Below are 22,749 nucleotides of genomic sequence, written 5' to 3' on the forward strand. Positions count from 1 at the left end.
AAAAAGAAATTGTACTATCAAAGGCATTTTATTTTAAATTTCAAGTACTTTGTTTACATCACAATAAATTGTTGACAATTAAGCTTTTGTGGGACTACAAATAAGCGGTTGTAGACATAAGAATCAAATAAAGAAATTAAAAAATTTGATCCAAACTTCCTAGAGATATCAACTGTTCAAACCATTTTATGATTTTATCCTTTGTTGGCCTGTTTTTGTCAAAAGGTAATGAAGGGTGCATAAATTCATGGGATTGAAAAATCTTGCCCATATATGTATGTACCACACACAACATGCCATGAATATGCTCTTTGTCACGGTCATTTTCTTCTAATTCAATCTTTTGGAATTTCTTTGATTTGTGAAATCAATAACAAGGTGCCGTTTTCACATAAACTAATTGCCCATTATGTTTTTGTTTGTAGATTAAACATAACTTTTCATAATTGGTTAAGAAAAATAGTCAAATCAAAACCAGGCCTAATCCCAATACTTGTTAAATAATCTGACTTAGCCAAACCTTCAAGAATTGTCAAGAGTTTAGAAATGTCCGTGCCAATAAATAAAGTGTGCAATTTTCCATGCCATTCTAACTTTTCCATGGAGTTGGTGCCAATAAATTAAGGCCCTGATTGATAATCCAATTCAACACTTAAATTTAATGGATTCAGATCTTAACATATTCAAACTGTTTTTTTTTTTTTTGTCGAAACTGCAACATTGTATTAATAAGGAAAATTACAGAGTAATTGGGCAACTGCCCGTACAATCTGCTTGGGCTAATTCAAGCAGCCAAACTGGGAAGTTTTCCTTCCATTCAGTATCGTTCTCCAAAGTAACAGCTATTTTAGCTATCTTGTGACTAACAAAGTTGTTCACCCTTTTTGTTAGGGTGAAACAACATTCATCAAATTTTGATTTAAGAATCCTAACATCATGTACAATTGTTGCTATAGCAGCGTCCTCCTCCTCTCTACTCACTGCCTTAACCACCTGACTACAGTCCGTTTCAAACTCAACCCTTCGCCAACCTTGCTTGCGGGCAACTATCATAGCTTCCCTTAACGCCTTTCCTTCCTCCACCTTTGGGCTAGCACAACTCAGACTAGGAACAGCCCAAGCCCCCCGCAAACGTCCCAGCCAGTCCCGCGCCACCAGCCCCCATCCTGCCCTATCAGCTTCCTGATGTAGTGCTGCATCTGAATTCACCTTAACCCAACCAGCCCTTGGCTTCCCCCACCCTGAAACTGTTTTCTCTTTATCCTTCTGACCCTCATCAGTATTCCTCACTCCTTCCAGCAGATCCTGATACTCCCTCCATTCCCTCAATGCCTTCTCTACCACCACCCTTGGGTCATCACGATTCTCACCAAACTGTCTAGCATTCCTGGACTTCCATATTTGCCACAGTAGATTGACAGTTAGAGTGATACGTTCTCTCCCATTATCCTCTTTTGCCGCCCCCTTTAATTCCTCCCACCAATGCCAGAAACTGCCTGATAGCCTCTCTAAACCATCCCAATTCAGTGGCGCAAGCTTCCATATCACCTTGGCATAGTGACATTGAAACAAGCAGTGTTCAATAGTCTCCACCTTCTCCCCACAGCTTACACACACTGGATCACCTTTCGAGCACCTTTCTCTGATCACTGCATTCACTGGCAACACCCCATGCAAGCATTTCCAAACGAAATGCTTCAGCTTTTGCTTCATGCTCAAGCCCCACAAAAAGGTCCAGCTCGGATGAGTTCCCATCTTTGTACAACTAGAACTAGCATTTGCTGTGCTCTGCAGCCTCCTCCTTTTCCTTTTCTTGGCCAATCTATAGCCTGACTTAACCGTATACTGACCTGTAGCAGAGAAGTTCCAATATATTCTATCCTTTAGTGGTTGTATCCCAAGCGGAATTCTCAATATCTCCCTCCCTTCCTCCTCCTCAAAAACTTGCTTGACCAGCTCCCTATCCCACTTCCCATCCCTAATTAGTTCACACACTTTCTGTACCTTCATCCCCTCCCTTCTCCTTGATTTGATCCTTCCATCCTCAGCACAAGGGAGCCACCGATCCAACCAAATGTTAATAGATTTCCCATCCCCAATCCTCTTCCTAGTTCCTTCTTCCAAAAGATCTTTTGCACTAAGAAGACTTTTCCAACACCATGAATCACCACTGGCTGCCTTTGTATCCCAAATGGACCTTCCTTTAAAGTATCTTGCCTTCATTACCCTGCTCACCAGAAGATTTGGCCTAGTCAAAAGTCTCCAAAGCTGTTTCGCCAGCAATGCTAAATTGAACTCACTCAACTCCCTGAACCCCAAACCACCATCTGCCTTAACCTCAGTCAGCTTTCCCCACTTGAGCCAATGAATCCTTTGTTCAGCTTCCTTCTGACCCCACCAGAACCTGGCCATCTCAGAGCATATCTCCCTGCACAAGGACTGTGGCAGTAAGCAGCAAGACATGACATAGGTAGGTAGAGCCATTACCACTGACTTCAGCAATATCTCTTTCCCAGCATGACTCAAAAGCTTCTCTTTCCACACCGTAAGCCTTGCAGTTGTTTTTTGACGTATAAATTCGAAAACCTGCCTTTTAGACCTCCCAATAACCAGCGGTAAGCCCAAGTATTTGCTCTGTAACACTTGCCTCATTCCCTGTAGCTCAGCTAGCACTCTTCTTTTATGCACCTCCTTTACGTTCCTACTAAAAAATATGGAGGATTTCTCTATATTGATCTTCTGACCAGAAGCTCGTTCATAAGCCTCTAGAATCATCCTCAGCTGACCAGCTTCCTCTCCATTAGCCTTGCAGAAAATCAGTGAATCATCTGCAAAAAACAAATGCGACAACCTGGGAGCACCTCTTGCAACCTTCAATCCTGACAACCTCCCTTGACCATTAGCTTGCTTTAATAGAGAGGTAAAACCTTCAGCACATATCAAGAACAAATATGGAGACAAAGGATCCCCTTGTCTCAATCCTCTAGTAGGTCTGATGAAACCAGTCTTTTCCCCATTAAAATTCACAGCATAGGAGACACTAGTCACACAGTTCATAATCCAATTGATCCACCTAGGACAGAAACCCATCCTAAACATCACCTTGGCCAAAAATTCCCACTCAACCCTGTCATATGCCTTGGACATATCTAGTTTGAGAGCCATGTACCCCTCTTTCCCATTCCTTTTATTTTTTAGGAAGTGCACACATTCGTGAGCTACAAGAACATTATCCAAGATCTGTCTTCCCGGGACAAACGCAGACTGAGACTCACTGATACAACTACTAAGAACAGTTTTGAATCTATTGGTCAGAACTTTGGAAATGATTTTATAAAGCACATTACATAGGCTGATTGGTCTAAAATCAGTCATTCTACAAGGAGCTTCAGTTTTGGGAATCAAGCTAATCAAAGTTTCATTGATAGACTTGAGCAAATAACCAGAGTGGAAAAAACTATGCACCGCCCGGATAACATCAGATTTAATAATATGCCAAAACTTTTGAAAAAAGGCAGGCGACATACCATCTGGACCTGGGGACTTGTTCGGATGCATTGAGAATACAGCTCGACTTATTTCCTGCTCAGTAACTGGCCTGATTAGTCTCCTATTCATAGCAGCAGTTATAGTTTGTGGAACTCCTTGCAATAGTCCTGCAAAATCCCCAGGCTTATCTGAGGAGAAAATTTGTGAAAAATAATCCAAGATTTCCTTGCAGGTCTCCTCCTCTCCCTCACACCATTCCCCACTCACCTTCTGCAGAACACTAATTCTATTTCTTTTTCTCCTACCAGCCACCAAAGCATGAAAATAGCCCGTGTTTTTATCCCCCTCTTTAAGCCACTGCACCCTAGCCTTTTGACTCCAGTAAATTTCTTCTCTCTTGTAAGCCTCAGCCAATTGTTTCTTCATTTTGATCAACTGTGCCCGAGAACCTCCATCCACTTTTACCTTCATTTCCTGTATCTGTTTTTTCAGCAAATCAATCTGTTTACGAGAATTTCCTGCACATCCTCTACTCCATTTCAACAAATCCATTCTAACCTGCCTAATTCTACACTGTACTTTGTATAAACTGGAACCCTGCTGCCTCTCCTCCCATGCCTTCCTTACCACTTCCCCTATACCCTCTTGTTGTAACCACCTTGAATCAAACATAAACCTTTTTTTTCCCCTCCGCCTTAATGGTCTTGTATCCAAGATTAACATACAATGATCAGAAGCCTCAGTATCCACATGTAAACACTTAGCTTTCCCCATCCGTTCTACCCAATCCTTGGAACCTAGGATCCTATCTAATCTCTCTTTCACCTCCCCTGCATTCCCCCAATTATTGCTCCAAGTCCATGGTTTGCCTTCATATCCAATATCCACCAGTTCATTGTCATTGATAAAAGATCTGAAGTCTCGCAACCTCCTTTCTGACCGCAGGTTCCCACCCCACTTTTCGCCATTGGAAACGATATCATTCATATCCCCCATAATAGCCCAATATTTTCCCCACAATATCTTCCTCCTGGACACAACCTCCCACTGTGCCTTTCTAACTTCCGCATCCGTACTAGCATAAACACATATACACCACCACTCACATTTTGCTTCACTATCTTCTATTAAAATCTCAATGGTAAATCTAGTAAACAAAGTCTTTTTAACCGCCAATTCCTTTCTCCATAATACAGCCAAACCCCCTGCAATACCAACTGGATCCACCACAAAAACATTATCAAACTTAATCCACTGCTTCACCTTATTTAAGTAACTTTTCTTTTTTTTTGTTTCTGACAAAAAAACTAAGTCTGGAGAGTGGAGTCTCACGACCTCCCTCAGCTGGGGAACTGTCAAGGGGCTCTCCACACCTCGACAGTTCCACACCAGAGCCTTCATGAACACCTTGGAGCCCCTTCTAGGGTGGGCTCCAAACCCTCAGACAGATCCATACATTCGCAAACCTCAATCCCAGTTCTAGCCTTCTTCCAATTTTCCTTGCCTACTCCCCCCTCGCTCCTCTCCCTCTCTCCAACCACCAGCTTCCTTTTCCCATTCCCAGCTCCACTCAGCTCTACATTCACCTCCCTCAACGGTTTCCTCTTACTCACCTCGAGTACAATCCTTTTCCACGTCCTGCTTACCCCATATCTTCCTGATGACTTGCTCTGCAGTTTCCCCCTCTTCCCATTCCCCTTACTTCCCTCAACCAGCACCCCATCCTTCCTCCCTCCCCTTGTCCCCTCAGAAATCTTATCTTCCTCATCTTTCCCCTGCACTCCATCAACCCACATCAGATCATCCGAACCTCCCCCCACCTCCCCAAGACCTCCTTGCTTCAGTGGTTCCCTCAGCCCCTCATCCCCACCAGCCTCCCCATTTTCCTCTCCCACTCCGGCATTGTCCATCCAGGACCCCTCATACCCAATATTTATACCCTTCCTCCCATCATCCTCTTGATCCCTGTCCCGTCCCTCCCCAACACCCACCTCATCACCACCCCTAGACAGCAGGTTGTTATCCAACTCCCTCTCAATTCCGCTCCCGGATTGAGCTGCCTTATGAAAATCTTCCGTGTAGGTTAGCAGCAGATTATTTACAGATCTCTCTGTCTCCTTGTCACCCCACTCCTGTCGTCTCTCTTCCGCCATCTCTCCATTCCCAGTACCATTCCTAGTCCTCCTATTTGGACTACGAGGAAAGCTAGCTCTCAGCCAGCTCCCAAACTGAAATTCCCCTTCTAAGTTCAGCCCCTTCCGCCCACAGTTTCGTTCAGAGTGCCCAATCTTGCCACAACCAAAACAGAAATCAGGACACTTTTCGTAACGAAAGACAATCCATCGTCGCTCTCCGTTGCAATTCACCATGATACCCCGAGGTAGAGGAGCCGAAAGGTTGATTTCTACTAGAGCTTTCAGATGTTTCCCCTCCTTCCCTCCACTCTGCGGAACGATCACTTCATACACCTTTGAGAAAATACTACCTATCTTCCTACCAGCTTCTTTTGTCACCCAATGCAATGGCAACTGCCAGATCTGGATCCATATTAGCGTATTACGAAAAGCCTCGACATCATCCTCTAGTCCTTCCCTTCACCTGAGAAGCACGAGAGGCTGCCCGTCATAAATCCAAGGCCTACGACGCATCACCGCCTCCATATCCTGTTCCTTGTCAAAGGTAAACTGAAACAGGTTGCGTCCGACCTCCACCACCTTAAGAATCCTTACCTGCGACCACATGTTGTTCACAAAACTCCTCAAACCACCTATATTTGCCTGTTTATCCCCCCAAACCCTCCCTAGCAAACTCATATTGCACTCAGCAACACTCTTCGCGACCTCCTCCTCTCCCAGCCTTACTCCCTCTCGCTCCCCCTCGGAGAGGTTGAATCTACGAAGAATGTCCTCAATATTCTCCATAGCCCCCCCCACAGAAGATCCACAACTAGATAACCACTTAGACCAGCCCAACCCCGCTCCAAAACCCGTCGGCGCTACAGCAACGCCTCCACACACGTACCAGACCAAGCCGCTTGGATGCTCACACACACCAACCCCAAGACTGCGGGAATGCAGCTCTGAATCGCTATCTAACCAAACACAAATCCAGAGAAAGATGGACGAAAACAGTAAAATCCTACAACAGAAGATTTGAATTAGGTTCTGAAGATCGAGTTTATTTTGGGAAAGTGTAAATTGGGAAAGTTTGTGAAAGAAGTTTCCCACACCCACAAAGGGTGACTTTCTCTCTCTAGAAACGAGAGAAACGGCTCTCATAGAGAGAGACTGCCCTATATTCAAACTGTTTAATAACAAAAAAGTTGAACATATGAATTAATCAAGTGACACTGAATTTTCTAGACAAAACTTGCTCCTAAAATTAAGTGATAAACTATTCACTTATCACTGAATGTGATATGCACTCCAATATATTATATTTAATATTTAATAATTCAATAATTTAATAAATTTAGATTTTAGATTTCAGATTTCAATTTTATCAAATACAAACTAAGTTTGGAATTCTTTATTCTAATCTTGGCTTCCATTCAGTTGGTGGAAAATTCAAGAATGAGCCTTGTGGATATGAAGAAGTCGTTAGACCCATCATGACAGGAAGTTCTTAGCTGCAACTCTCTGGTGTGGAGCCCAAGGTGTAAACCATAGAATGTCCCTCCATTACTAAAGGGCCCATTTTGGAGGGGACACTTAACGTCCAGCCACAAGCTTTGGGGGTGCAGATTCGGAGTCTCACAAGTTCTATTCCGTTCCGTTGAAGGTAAAGGGGTAATTTTATATTTTATTACATTATTTTTCAACTTAGTTACGTCACACTTAAATCTTTATTGTACTATTTTGCAATTCAATCACACCAAACTACCAAAGGGTAATTTTGAGGCATTGATGGTGGATCTGTGGAAGAACTTTCTTGTCTTGCCACCATGATCTGGACTTTGAAGGTGATATGAGAAGACAGCAAATGAGGTGAAGGGCATGTGACCAGACCAGAGATACGCGTTACTATTGTATTTGTACGACCGATGTGGCTGGTATAAGTCGTGATCGTGGATTTGAACCCCATCAGGGACCTCCGCTATCACAATATAGACTGCAAACTGCAAAGAGCAATTTATGCGTAGAGATTAGCTACACTGAAATTGGTGGATTGGGATTGAAATTGATTACGCTATTACTCTAATATCTACATTTATTTTTTTTTACGGCAACGTTAACATTTCCATAATCTAATAGTTATAAAACTCTGATTAGATCAAAAAGGTGTTCTGATACATTTTTTGAATTTTTTTTCACTCTAGGTTGGATTCGAACCCCCAGTCTACATTTGTATCAGTACTTACATTTGTTGTATCAGTAATTACATTACACCATGCAATTACTACTAGTAACTGCAGAGGCTTTGATCCAGTTGGAGAGACATTCAACTGTTTTTCTGACTATGGGTTTGATAAGATTTAAATTGTATATGAATAATAGAAAAGACAGGCCATCATTAAATTGGTCTCCGGCTTTAGGGTTCAAATTAGTAGGATAGAGTTTTTCAGGTTGTTTGCAAAAACAGAAGTCACAGAAATTGTTAGTAAATTTAAGTTGTTAGTAAAATTGGCGATCATTGTTTGATCCATCTCTTATAAATCGGATGGCAGCCCTTACTGTATCCACCCCAAGCCTTCGTCCCCATACGTTGGAGTCCATGCATGGTGCTAATTTGTCTATGTCCTAATATTATTTTTAGTAAAAAGAAAATGAAAAGAAAAATAGCTTACATCACATGTGCGCCTAATATTCCACACAAGAAAAAATCATACATTTTAAAATATCCTAGAATTTTTTTTCATAATAATAAAAGTAATAAATGGTAAAAATGATCATTGTCGTCACCAAACCTTTTTTTAATTAAAAATGTCACTGAATTTCTTAAAACAAGCTGCTTGGGTCATATCGTCCAATTTAGCCAGCAAACCAATCGAAAATAAGTATATTTGACCTGCGATTGTAGATTTTCGAAGGGGGAAAATGTCCTAAATTGATTGGCATAAACTTTTTCAAGAATCACCCAAAACTTTAGGGGCTAATCCATATTTATGCCAAAACCTCAATGACGGTAAATGTAATTAACCAAAAAAAAAAAACACACACACACACACCATTATCCTCTTCCTCTTGCTCGACCACCACCCACCCATCCCCATTGTTGCACCTTCCAGGACATGAGTAACTCTTTCTATATGTTTCTTCTGTTTGGTCTGTGTTGATGAAGTCACTACTTACTATCTTGCCTCCTAAGAGAAGAAACACAAGACTGAATAAAATAAGAAAATTGCTATTGGTGCTCTTAATTAATTTAGAGTTCAGAAAAATGGCCATTGGTGTTGTATATAGTCAATAATTAGTGCATATTCAGCCAAAAGGCCGTCCCATATTTGTTTTATTTTTCTAATTGAATGCAGCTTCTTCGAAACTACGGTAAAATGTTATTCTAGCTAAAAGTAAAGTTTCTATTGTTGTTACTTGGTAGCATGATATTTACAAAGTTGAAAAGTACTAATTGTCCTTACGTTTACACGTTTATCGTCCAAAACAATCAGTATTGACATTTTTGCGCGCAAAAATCAGATGTAGAATTATTTTTTTTTTCATTTTTTGGGTAATTTTGGCTCTTAATGAGGCTCGATCTTTGAGACCTAACAACAAAAGACTCCAACAATATTAAGCTCATTTGGTATGAGGTTATTCAGTCTAAATATGCGTTATTCCTCGAAAGTATAATAAGTTTCAAAGATTTTTATGGAACGGTTATTATTTATTTGTTTTAAAAAAAGTGCCTCGTGGCAAATCTAATATACAGAAAAACCCTCTATAATTTCAAAACGTACAAAACGGCACCTCATACTTTGAAATAAATTGTAAATGTGACAGATACCGTTAAAATCAACAAAAATGATGTACTGGAATCTAAAAACAAATTTTTTATACCTAATTTTCAACAAATATATTTGTTTTACCCCTTAGCCCCCAATTATCTCTCTAGAAAATGAAACAAATGATTTTGTTAAACTGCCTTTTACTTAGTTATATCAGAGCATTTTTATCATTTTGTCCTTTCCCGTTAATTTTATTAGATTTCATCACCTTTATAATTTAGTTCAAAATATGAAATGTTATGTTTTGAAATCATGGGAGATTTCTATATATTAGATTTATCACATAGATTTTTTTTTTATTTTTTACCCTTAATTTTGTGGCTAGAGTTTATAACAAGTATTATCGCTTATTGAAAACTGTATTTATAATCAATCATATCCTTTTAAATTCAAATCAAACCTACCCGGACCATAAATTATACTGTGCAATTTGCAAGAATCCACACTTCGAGAAACCACAGATGCTACCCTGTGGGGTTAAGTTCCCACATCGCTTGGGGGGGTTTGGGGGGTTTAGTAGTTAAGTGCTGCGGAGCACTTCAAAAGTTGCCGGCTTTTGAAGTGTCTTCGCAGAGTCCATTTATCGAAACACTCATACAAAAAACTGTGAGTTATGAAAGGGGAGAAACCACAGATGCTAACAGGTTTGAGTGCAATGGCAAAGGATGGTTGACACTTTCAATGGTCGAGATCGGCTCCGTTGATCTTGGATAGACCTCAGTCGTTGATTTCAATTTCATTTTTAAGTTAACGGTTGAGATCAGTTCGAAGTTGATTGAGTTCATCTCGGTGGTTAAAAGTCCTCAGCTGTGCAACTGCGCTGAGGATACGCATCCATGGTGACATTTGTGTCCTTCCTGGAAAATCCTAACGCTCAGTGGAATATTCTATTCTTTCTTGTGGATTTTTGGCGTCAACGGTCAACGTTCCAACAAGGCCGGTGGACCATGACAAAGTCTACAGACTAGAATAAGCAAAGGGCATAATAGTCATTCAGGTACGGAGCGGGTCAAACACTGTACAGGTGCAAACCTTGGACACGTTGAGCCACGCGCCAATGCAAACACCACGCGGGTATCAATTTTCGATTTCCTAGGTGTCCACAGCCAATCACAATCCATCAGCTGATATTTTATTCATCGTATTTTAGCTTTCTTTTTCTTTTTGAATCTTTTGTTACCCACAGACCAATACCTCCCGCACTCACGCGCCGCAGGTACACTTCGTTTTTACCGTCACTCTAGCCCTTTTCTTTCTTATAGTATTTTTTTAATAAAAATTAATTTTTCATTTGAAATTTTGAGAAATTTATGAATGTAAAATTATGTAGATGTGTTGGTTTTTGGTAATTGTCTATAACTATGGATAGTTACTAACATGACTAAATTTCTAATAAAACTAAAATAAAAAATATTTTGAAAGTATATTTATAAGGTATGCTTTAAAAATGTGATGTATTAAGTTTTCGCTTCCAATATGATCATTTTTTTACTACATCTTTACTTTCCTTACATAGTATATGGAAAGAGATATCAGTACTGTCATAGCAATGTTCCATAACACATTTGGCTAAAAATAGTAATATGATTTTACCAAAGCCATGATTCAATGAGCAGGTAATAATACTCTACAATTGAATATAAAGTTGTTACTATCTATTAAAAGCGAAGTTAATGTTACAAGGAAACACACACATCCTCTACCGAATATGGAAAAGGAAATGAAAACTCTTTTGGTTAATGCATAAATAATTAGCTAAGAAAAAGTTTGGTGTAGTAGTAAGAAAAAATTTTAATATGAAATATGAGAAAATACATTAATACTGTTGCATTTATTGAACTATTATCTTTTCTATATAAAATTTTAGCATTTTTAAGTAAATCAGTAATACAGAAAACTTCTAATAATTAGATCAATTTATCATAAAAAATTGACAATGTTGTCACTTTCCTTATTGCTCTATGTGTTTGTGTGTGTGTGTGTATATAAAATTTCTATAATCTTATAAGTGAAGAAGTTTAGGCTCCTTGTAATAATTGTGGTAATAATAAGATTTACTATAAGCAAAAATATGAACAATCAACAGTTGTCGGTTCTGGGAAGGGGTTGGGTTGGGTAGTTAAATCCTTGGGTTGACTCCAAGAGTTGCCGGCTTTTGGAGTTCAATCTGGGATTAAGATTTAATTAATCAACAAAAGTCTTGTACTAGAGTTGAAAGAAGACAACTAGCTCCTGGATTGGGTTCTTTGGTGGTAGTATCCCACTTAGTAGCAGGTTCCCCCCTTAGGCTAGTTATCCCACATCGGTTCTGGGAAGGGGTTGGGTTGGGTAGTTAAGTCCCTGGGTTGGCTCCAAGAGTTATCGGCTTTTGGAGTCCAATCTGGGATTAAGGTTTAATTAATCAACAAAAATCTTGTAGTGGAGTTGAAAAAAAACAGTTGTACACCATTGTAAAGATGGTACTAGTGGGAACATGTGGAATTCCCATCAGTTGAATAGTCTAAATTCCACATGATTCCACTCGTAGACCAAAAAGTGTATCTCCTCATACCCCTCCAACACCAAATGCTAATAAAAACCAAAGAAAGCGAAAACTGAAATTGAAACTTCCATCAACAGGCCCTTAACGACTCTCTTCACGCGCTTCTCTAAGCACTTGGATCACCGCTCCTCCCATTCGTCTAATTTCTATTCATTAATTATTCGAAGTAATCATAACTCATAAATAGTAGTAAATTCTTTTTTTTTTTTTTTACATGTTGGACAAGTGGAATTGCTAAAAAAAAAAAAATTGTAGGATTGTAAAGGCATCGGTCCTCTAATACTTATTTTTGGCCTCGTACTCAGGTTACATCATATTTTAGAATAATGACACTTGCTTTTTATTGATAAACTCAACTTAGGTGAACGTTTTTCATTGATGAATTCAATTTCGGTGAATAAGTGTCACTTTTAAAAACATATATATATAACAGCAGTATATGCAATGCCAGAAAATATAACTAAAGACCTTTTGCACTTTAGTAGCTACTAAACTTATTGTCATTGTATCGTGTTTTTAAACCAAAACGGACAAAATGTTGAATAACATCCATAATCTTTTTTTTTTCAGAAACGAAGGAAATTCAATAACATCCATAATCAAAATTATGCTATTAGGAAAAATTTAGATAACTACATATTTTTAAATGATGTCATTAGGAAAAATTAGATGACTACGATAAGAAAAATAATAAATTCTATTTAGTAAATGCTGAATCAATTCTCCATTTAGTGCCATATTAAGAAAGTGATTAAGAGAAAGTACTTTAGTCTCTTTCTCGCAATTACATTGGGGGATCGAGCTCGTGATCGGGTAGTTTAGGGATTGGAAGGGAATTAGGGCGGGGGAAGGGAGCAAGAGAGGAATAATAAAAGTATTTTTAGAAAATAATACAACGTTAAAAAAGTATTCATTTTTGTAAAATTCAACTCAACTGATTGTAACATTAATCAAGTAACTATAACACAATAACATTTCTCGCTGGAATCAAATTTAAAATTAATTATTTTCTACTCGTACTATATAGAGTTTTTTGTTTCAACCAAAAAATAAAAAATTTCAAAATTTAATGCTTAAAAATAGTGCACCTAAAATAGATCGCCGGCTAATATGTTCCATTGTCCTTGGACTCGAACGACACCATCACCCATATAACGTTCAATTCCTGCTCCAAAATTTTCCCCATCCAAATACCTCATCTCTCCCCACACCTCCTTCCCACGCTCTCTCTTTCTATTCTCTCCAAATTAAGACCCAAAAAAAAAAAAAGAAAAAAACACGCAGAACACACACTGCCCAATTAACCAATCATCTCTCAGCAAATTATACATCATCCCCATCTTCAAATATTATACTGATATAAATACGTAAAAACAGAAAAAAGGGTGCAAAAAATAAGCCAAATATATTCGTTAAATTGGCTCTAACTCGTCCCTTCATTTTGCCCTAGATCTCACACTCCCTCGTTGAGAGATCTAAACTTCTTCAGCTATTTGACGTTTTTTTTGTTCCCCTCGATCAGGTATTTTCTCCAATTCTCCTACTGTTTTTTTTTCTTGATTTAATTTTACTTGAGTGGAAGTGTTGGATGTTTCCGAATTTTCCCTCAATTTTGATGGGGAAAGTGTGGATGTGATTTGAATTTCATTTGGTTTTTGTGATTTTGTGGAAATTGGTGCTTGGGCGGAGTTTACATTGTGAGATCACGTATACGTGCGTATCGTATATGAGGGATACGTATACGTACTCGAGTATGAGTGGAAAAGTATGAGCAATTGAGCGTGTGTATCTAGGAATTGGGAGAACAGGGATTGGGTGGATTTGATTTTGGATGGGGCAGGTTTGACTCTTTTTTTTTCGTTCTTTTTTTTTTTAAAAATTCTTTTGGTTCTAGAATGTTGGGAATTGGTAAATCTGTTTATCTGAGAATGGGGATTTAAATCATAAGTGGGGGAATTTCGGGGCAGCTTCAAAAGGTTGAATCTGTTGAATTTTGTTTGGTTTGACTTTTCAGTTCTTAGTTTTTTCTTTTTCCCTTTCCTTTTTTTCTTTCTACCTGTCTTTCTCTCATTTCTTGTGAGGATTCTTGACTTTTCCTGAGCTCGAAGTTGGATGTGATTTGGATTTGATTTTGCCGGTTTGGTATCAAAATTAGTGGAAGCAGTCAGAATTGGTTGTTATGAAGTAAGAGATTGAATTCGAAGAGTAATTTTAGATTTGGTATGTTCCGCAATTTTAGATGAGGATGAGCATTTTCAAAGGTTTATGGCATAATTAGCCTGTGCTGTCTGTGTATCTCTGCAGTTAGATCCTAATCTTATCATTTTGTTCTTTAATTTTTTGTGAATTGGTGAAGGAGGGAGTGGTTTAACTCCTACACTGGAAAATTTTTTCGATTCCCCAAAATCTAGATGACAGATTTGAGAATTGGGTTTGCCTTTTGCGTACATGATGTTAACACCTTGAACTGGTAGTGTTGAATGTTAGAATTTCAAGTATATAAGTAAACCAAGTCAAAATTTGGATCATCCCTTTTCTGGTTTTGCTCCAGTGTTCAATTTTTGCAGATCTATACTTTTTTTTTTTTATGTACAACCAATTATTATGGCATATTTAATCTTGGTGTAATCAATTTGAACTGAATTCTATTGCTGTAAGATTGCATAAAGTTTCTTGAGCTTTATTAGATTCTCTTCACTTTGCAGGTTCAGTCTTGTCCTGTATCACAGTTGTCAAAGGACCCCTTAGGTTGCTAGGTAGGTAATCAAAGGGTGCCGTAGATTGGACGCTGTTTTAGGATTAAAGAACTATTTTTGGAAGATAGACTTGTGATGCATTATTTCTAGATGAAGTCAGCTCAGGCGTGGCGTGGGGGCATGAAGGACATGCAGATATTGCCAGCGCCTCGCCACCGTGCCCACTTGAAGAAGCCAACATGGATAATAGTGTTGGTTTCTTTAGTCAGTATGTTCTTAGTTTGCGCTTATGTTTATCCACCTCACAACTCTGCAGCATGCTATGTATTTTCATCTCATGGTTGCAAGGGGATTTCAAATTGGCTTCCACCTGCTCCTGCTAGAGAACTGACAGATGACGAGATTGCTTCTCGTGTTGTAATTAAAGACATTCTTAATACGCCTCGTACTGTATCCAAGAGCCCTAAAATTGCATTCTTGTTCCTGACCCCTGGTCCATTACCCTTTGAGAGACTGTGGGATAAATTTTTTCAGGTATCTGCATAACCTTTACAATTACTCATATTTTTCTGTAGAGTATTTACTGTTCTGTTTACCCATTCAAATTATTTCCTTTACTTTGCAATTATGTCTTTTTTGTCTTTCAGAAACTGACATCAAAGCTTATATTTATCTCAAAATTTTACTTTGCTTTATGTTTATGTACATGATAGAGTCCCATCTACTTGAGGGGTTGTAATATTTTAGTTGGTCTTTAGTTGAAGGATTGTCCAAGTTTTAGTTTGTAAGCTTAATGCATTCCTTAACTATTAGCATAATGCAGTAGAACATGTTCAAAAGTGGTTCACTCTGTGTGAAGGATAGAGACGTTTCCCCAAGTTTTATGTTAACACCCCAAGAGTGGTAAAAATGAAAGCCAAAAGTTAGCCTACATCAGTTTATGCTTCGTAATTTTGGCTGGAAAAGTTGGCAAAAATCAGAAGTACCTATAGAATAAAGGCTTATGTGGCTTTGAGATATAGGGATTTTCTTTTGTGCAACATGTAAATGAATCTGAATATTCTTCGCAGTTTTGCTTCACATTTGGAAAGATAGAATACCACATGATTGTTTGATTGCGGTTTTTATTGACTTGTGTGTCTGGTCTGCTTCATACCTTTTTTGGTATTTTGTTGAGCATAGTGGCTTTGTGGTGTTGGGAGGTATGAACTCTTGAAGTTAAGATATAGAAATGGTTTTGTGTTTCTTATTTTTGACATTTATGGTATTTCTTTATACTTCAAACATGTTGATAGGTTATAAAATTAGGTCATTAATGCACCAATGTTGACTTTACAAAAGTACATAGCCTTTCTGAAAGGTTGAATGCACAGAAATTCAAGAATGAGGCATCTTTTGGTCAAAATGTAAAACTGAAGACTTGCTAAGTAACCAAAGCATTGCACAAAAACTTTGAGAACTAAAACTTTTAGCTTGGTTTAGACCAATTATTGTTGCTCTTTTGAAGCAAGATGAATTTGGTTCTTTGGTGGATACCAAGAAGTTTACTTCTTAGTTTTAATCCTTCATGTCATGAAGAATGTTTTGCAATGTTGAATCAAAAAATATATATATATATATATATTCATACAAGGTATGTGATGAAGTTCCTGTACTTCTTTTGCCAGGGCAATGAAGGTAGATTCTCTGTCTATGTGCATGCTTCCAAGGACAAACCACTACATTTCAGCCGTTACTTTATTAACCGTGAAATCCGAAGTGATAAGGTCATATATTCTGTGCCAAATCTTAATTTAGCAATATTCTTTTGCAGCATGGGTCAATCATTCCTGCTTTGAAGTTTATCTTCAATTCTTCACTAAATTACATTTCTTCAATGTACTTCTTCCAGTCAGCTAATTGTTATAAACATGATTGTTGACATCCATTTGTGGTTTTACATTCGTAAATGATGAGTTTGCTTAGGATGAATAGCAATTTTGTTTGTGGTGAATAACTGTTTAATGTGTTGCTAGCTAAATTGTGTATGAAACAATCCTTTTGACAGACCAAATAAGAAAGGAAAGCGGGGGCAGGGACAAATTTGTCAATTTTAGTTTCCTTCTGCTTGTAATAATTTTAATCATCTGTTGGGGCTGGCAGATGGATTACTATGTTAATCATAGTGTATTAATTCACCATGAAGACTCTGGTTTTGTTCTTATATGTCAAGAAGAAAAAGGAAAATAAGGAAAGAGGAAGGAAGAAGACATGAATGATGGTGAGATGGTATGGACTATTTAATGGCTCAATGACATTGTAGGAAAAATTTCTTTTGGATTATGAAAAAGAGAGACTGACTAAGGGGAGCACTTTATTGTTGAAATATACATGCAGTCTGGAGGTTAAAACTGGAATATTGACAATAAGTCATTCATATTCTGACTCAAACAGTTTATTGAGTCTTTTTTTTAATTCTTTTTCTTTTTCTTTTGGCTGGGAGTGAGGTGGGAGAAGGGGGAATGATGGTGGACTCTGGAATCTAGGTTGAATGATGCACTATTTTATTTGTTTATACTTATACTTCCCGCTTTCTATTAGTGAAAGAAACACTGAAATGAGTTTATAAATCTTCAAATTAGTTGTAGTCAATTTAAGCATGTACATGCAGAATGAAGAATCTGATTGAATTGGTCATCATCCATGTAAATAAAATTTTAATTCTCCCATGACTTGAAAGGAATTGTTGTCCATGCCAGAAGCCAAAACTACCGAGTTTGTGGTTGGTCTTTCTTGTGCCTCTTGTATCTAACTTGCCAAAGAAAGTTCTGTTGTGCTGTTTTAAGCTAGCGTGCAGTATGCATTTCTAGTATCTTTTATTTTTCTGATACTATTATTATGAATTGTCATTTTATTCTTGTTGTGTGAAGAAGCAAATTTCTAGTATATTTATCATTATAGAAACTGTATCATGCCTTTTCTTGAGGAGCGAAGTTAGGGAATTGGTGGATTTTTCTGCAGGTTGTTTGGGGAAAAATCTCCATGGTGGATGCAGAGAGACGTCTTTTGTCAAATGCACTTCAAGATCCCGATAACCACCATTTTGTGTTGCTGTCAGAGAGGTGGCTTGATGATAAAATACTACTTTTCTTGCTGAATTTTGAGTACCAACCTCTTATTTTCATTTGCTGACCAAGACTTATCCTGAATGCAGTTGTATACCATTGCGGAATTTTGATTTTGTGTACAACTATCTGATGTACACAAATGTCAGTTTCGTTGACTGGTAAGCCTAAGTTCGTGCACAGTGGCATCCTATGAATTAGTATCTTGGTTATATGATTTCTTTTTGCTTTTTTCTTCTCCTGGAGTGGAACTGAACTGTGCTTAAAGCTTTCTTTTCAATTGTCTTTGTTCTAAAGCAAAGGATATTAAGTTATCTAATACTGAGAGTAATTTCCATCTGTCTGTCTTCAGTTCTGAGAGTAAGTTATCATTTTTTTTCAGCTTTGAGGATCCTGGACCGCATGGAAGTGGCAGGTACTCTGAGCATATGTTACCAGAAGTTGAGAAAAAAGACTTCAGAAAGGGTGCACAGGTATAACAATTGAGTAAGAAGGTTCTTTGTTTTCTAAAAAAGTGTGCAAGGATGGAAGGACATTAAACTGTGTAGAATTTTGTCTTCACTGCTGGAAGAACTCTGTGAAGCAGAATGAACTAGTGCACTTTACGCTTGTATTTTGTTCCTTAAGCCCACATGCCAAATCCTTTGAATCCAAAGAATACCATAGAAGAAAGTAACACATCCCATCTTCCACATCTGGGAGTGTTATGGAATAAATCTTTACCACAAATTAGGAAAAATACATTAAGCTAAAAAAATATACTCCTGAATGTTCTGCTCTGCATGAACTAATTTTGTTGGAAAAGATGCTCTCTAGTCATGCTTTGAATCTATATAGAGTCCTAGAGGTTTAATTTTGAGGAGTTGGTGATGTGACATTAGACGTACTGAGCTGTTTCTGTCTATTTGAAGCTATTCAATATCTTTTAATGTGTATCATTTCCGATATTTGCAGTGGTTCACAATGAAGCGACAGCATGCTGTCATAATCATGGCTGACAGTCTATACTACACAAAGTTCCGGGATTACTGTAAGGTAGTTTTATTTTTAATCCTGATCATTGGAGAATTGGAATTTATATGCTTTGTCATCAGATTTACAGTTTATTCTATGGCATTTGCTTCCAATTTTTTTGTTATTCTGAACAATTTCTTTACTCTTTTTGGGGTAAAATCTTTTCTAGTTACCAATAGTTTTGTTGTCCGGTTACCGTGAATGCTTGTTGGCTATTTTATGTGATGTATTATAGTGTATTAGCTGCAATGTTTATGTAGCATGGTGCTATATTGATCATCATATGATTGCCCAAAAATGAATTATTAGTGGTATCAGCAGAGCCCAATAAATGCAGTGTTATATAAGACGTCTCACCTGAGATTTGAACCAGTACATATGCATCTGCTGAAATTTTCATACAGTTTTCTTTGCGTCTCCAATATCAAGCTTGATTTACTCTAAAAGTTAGGTGGTGTGATCAAAACTCCGCCAGTGTTATGGTAACATTGCCGGTCCCAAGCCCGGATAAAGGAGGAGGGGTTTAGGTTCCTTATCGGGTCCTAATGTTTTCTCTAATGTTTTATGTCATAATTGTATATCATCCACTGCCTTAAGAACATACTTGCATAGGATCTGCCAAGAGTGTAAAACTGCAGATTTATTTTTGATGCATGTTTGTGGACTGGTTGTTGATTTACTAGAATAACAACAGGATAGAATTGCATGTGACATTTTATACTTAGTCCTTTGCCATTGAATTCTAAACTTTCTTCCTTAATTGCTTTCTGCTGGTTCATATTTTTGTGCAGCCACCGTGGTGGTGGTGGGTATTCTCATTTTGCTCTTTGAGTTTACAATAGAGTGGCAAAATAACACGTCTCCACTGTTGTTTAATTAATAGTAAACATAGTTGGGCAGCTTTTTTTTTTTTCCCCCCTTTGGATGTTAGTGATCCAAGTGACGCTTTGTCTAAATTCTCCCAAGTTTAAAGGAACTTTGATGTGGCTGAATGGTTACAACAGAAAATTTTAAAGTTCTCCAATGTCTCATTACTTATCATCTAAGAGAATATGTATTTTTAATGTTTTAAAATTGTTCACCACCCACTTCCCTCTTCTTGTGCATAGTGATCATGGATAAGATCAAAGTGAAATTTGGAACCTCGGTTCATAATTTAGCATACGAATAGAGGATGCCAAGTGTGATTTGAAACCTTTGGATAGTGGGGCAAATGGCTATCATAAATGAAGTCAACAATTTGTAGCTTAAGTTTTGATGGTTGTATGGAAAAGCAAAAAATGAGTTTATTTTCCTAGTGGTACTTTTTGTTATCCTAATAGAACAGGGGTACAATCTTTATCCTTCCCCTTTTGTGGGTGGCTTTGGTGGGGTGTGGGGAAAAGAGTAGTGGGAATCTTACAAAGTTTAGAGGGTGCAAATGTGAGCCATATTCAAGAAGTTGGGAGGTTCATGAGCTAAGTCATAATTTCTTCGAAGTTGTTCACCTTCAACATAATGTGGCTCTGCCAGTTATGAAAATAGACATTGCTATTATCATGATGGGTTTTACCATTGATATATTCTTTTGCAGTGTTTTTGTTCTCTCATGTGTAGTATCTCTCGTGTCATTTGGTTGCTGAGAAGATGAATATCTCATTGATTTTCAACAAATTGAGCCCAAATTTGTGTTTGTCATGCCCTTGGCTGGTACTGGAATCCTGTTGGTGGACCTCGATTTAGCAACCAATGTAGTTAGGGCAATTGTCCAAAATTGACTTCATATTAAATTTGCATGTATAGAAGCTCACTCTCCCCCCATCTTGTATTATTCTGTTAAAACTAGGTTGTAGACATGAAATATCATATTCCTCACCGCTTTTCCATCTTGTATCATTCTGTTAGAACTAGGTTGTAGACGTTAAATATCATATTCCTTGCCCCTTTTCCAATACCATACTAAACTGTTTCCTCCCCAAATTTTCCAATTTAGTATGTGCTTATATTTTTACCTACTACCACTACGTTATTTCTACCATATTTAGAGATTATTTGAAGAAGTTTAATGTGTAATATTTTCTATTAGGAAAACTTTAATGCCATAGAAATCTAACTGGGGAAAAGATGCATTTGACATTTTTTTGTTGTTGGGATTTGCAATTGTCTACGCCTTGCTAAGAATATTAGGTACATCTGGTGTATATGCATCTCGTAGCTAAAACTGATGCTTTAATTATCACTTCTAAATTTAAATGAGTTTAAATTCAGTTCTGACTTGAGGATGGGCTGCTAAAAGGAAGTAGTGTTGCATCCTCTCTACTGTATAGTACCACAGCATCCTCTGATGAGAAAATAATTTGTTATATGGTTAGTAAAACCTTGTACTAGACAGGTTTTCTATGTATTACACTAAATATAATCTGCTTCAACTAGACTTGAGAGATTATTGAAGTGTTGATGAAAATAAGTCACTGTCTTGCTTGTGGTCTTCTGGTCAGGCATTTGCACAAAGAAGTCTATGTTTCTTAAATTCTTCATATCCTGCCTTGGAGCTGGCCCATTTATAAAAACACAGTGATGATCAGAGTTGTTTTCAATGAGCTGAAATGTTCAGTGAAACTGGATTTTACTTTTGAACTTGGTTCACTGCACTGGGTTTTAACATTTGTTTTTCTGGTTTAACAGCCAGGCATGGATGGGAAGAACTGCTATTCGGATGAACACTATCTACCAACATTCTTCCATGTATGAATATTTATGTCGTCGTTTAACTGATTTTACCTTGTGTGATTTTTCTGCAATTCCAGCCTCCTCTTTTTGTGTAATAAGTTAATGTTCTCTTTTTTATCTTGTCTTGGAAATTCAGATGCTTGATCCAGCTGGAATAGCAAATTGGTCTGTAACACATGTTGACTGGTCTGAGGGGAAGTGGCATCCCAAGTCATACAGGGCTCGGGATGTTACATATGAGCTTATAAAAAATATCACGGTATTCTTGGATTCCTATTGCTTTGCACCATCTGGACATTTTTCTGTGAGGATACTTGTTTTGAAAATGCTTTTTTTGAAAGGGTGGCTATTATAAATTTTCATTGCTTGTTAGTAGCTAATTCATTTCAATGACTCATCAATGTGTAGTGACACAGCTTCTTATTCTGTTGCAGTCTATTACAGAAAGTATCCATGTCACAAGCGATGAAAGGGTATGTATTTACTTGTCAATCTATGCTCTAATGCTTTCTGGTTTGGTTAGCTATTCATTCTTTCCTTTCTTTGATATTTGCAGAAGGCAATTCAGATTCAACAATGCTTGTGGAATGGAAATGAAAAACCGTGCTACTTATTTGGAAGGAAATTCTTACCAGATACGCTAGATAAATTGCTGCATCTTTTTCCAAACTATACAAGGATTTGAGAGGGTTGATACGGCTATCTTAATTCTTTGGTCGATCCAACAGTTGCATCCGACCCCCCTTTGTCTCCATTTATCCTGTGGCTTTCGGTGTTGTAAAGTGCCTCTCATTGTACAAGAACTGAATGCTCCCCAACCTGGCTTCTTTTTGTGAGCAAGGGCGACTGGCACAGCAGTTAAAGACTGATCTCTAATCAGTACGTGGAAGGTAATGCCTTGCTGCTAGTGTTACTTTCTTGGGGATGGATGACCCACTGTTTATTCTTTTGTCAATTTTGGGCTATTTACAGTAGATTTGGGACGACAAATTTTGGGGATATATTGCAACACTTGTATGTTTTGACCTTTGTAGAAGTAGCAAATGTTAAAGTTGCAATTACGGTCCCAGTAGTAGTACATTTTGATAAATTTTCCTTGGTATCTGTTTTAGTTGTTTCCTACTTTCTCAACAAAGTTCCCAGAAGCAGGAATATGGTACTTCGAACAGAGTTGATGCATGTAACAGGATCTCTAAGTTCGTAAAATTTCTTTCTTTTTTTTTTTGTTGTTACATATTACATTTTAGAAAA

At 37.8% G+C, this 22,749-nt stretch overlaps 1 protein-coding gene across 1 annotated transcript; it reads left to right on the forward strand.

Moving 5' to 3' along the window:
- The first annotated feature begins 14,686 nt into the window (after positions 1-14,686).
- Positions 14,687-22,749, forward strand: LOC113695881 (glycosyltransferase BC10-like). Its single transcript, XM_027215064.2, has 10 exons — positions 14,687-15,205; positions 16,339-16,437; positions 17,672-17,772; positions 17,865-17,936; positions 18,158-18,248; positions 18,730-18,810; positions 21,454-21,513; positions 21,635-21,757; positions 21,933-21,971; positions 22,055-22,749. The coding sequence occupies exons 1-10, from the start codon at positions 14,822-14,824 to the stop codon at positions 22,181-22,183; spliced, it is 1,179 nt and encodes a 392-aa protein (XP_027070865.1). The 5' UTR covers positions 14,687-14,821; the 3' UTR covers positions 22,184-22,749.

This window comes from Coffea arabica, chromosome 6e, assembly GCF_036785885.1.
Source record: "Coffea arabica cultivar ET-39 chromosome 6e, Coffea Arabica ET-39 HiFi, whole genome shotgun sequence".
In the NCBI taxonomy this organism is placed as follows: Eukaryota; Viridiplantae; Streptophyta; class Magnoliopsida; order Gentianales; family Rubiaceae; genus Coffea; species Coffea arabica.

Coding starts and splice junctions, on each gene's coding strand:
- LOC113695881 (XM_027215064.2), top strand. CDS start 14,822: ATGAAGTCAGCTCAGGCGTGGCGTGGGGGCATGAAGGACATGCAGATA. Junction 16,438..17,671: donor GTGAAATCCGAAGTGATAAG/GTCATATATTCT, acceptor ATTTTTCTGCAG/GTTGTTTGGGGAAAAATCTC. Junction 21,972..22,054: donor ATGTCACAAGCGATGAAAGG/GTATGTATTTAC, acceptor TGATATTTGCAG/AAGGCAATTCAGATTCAACA.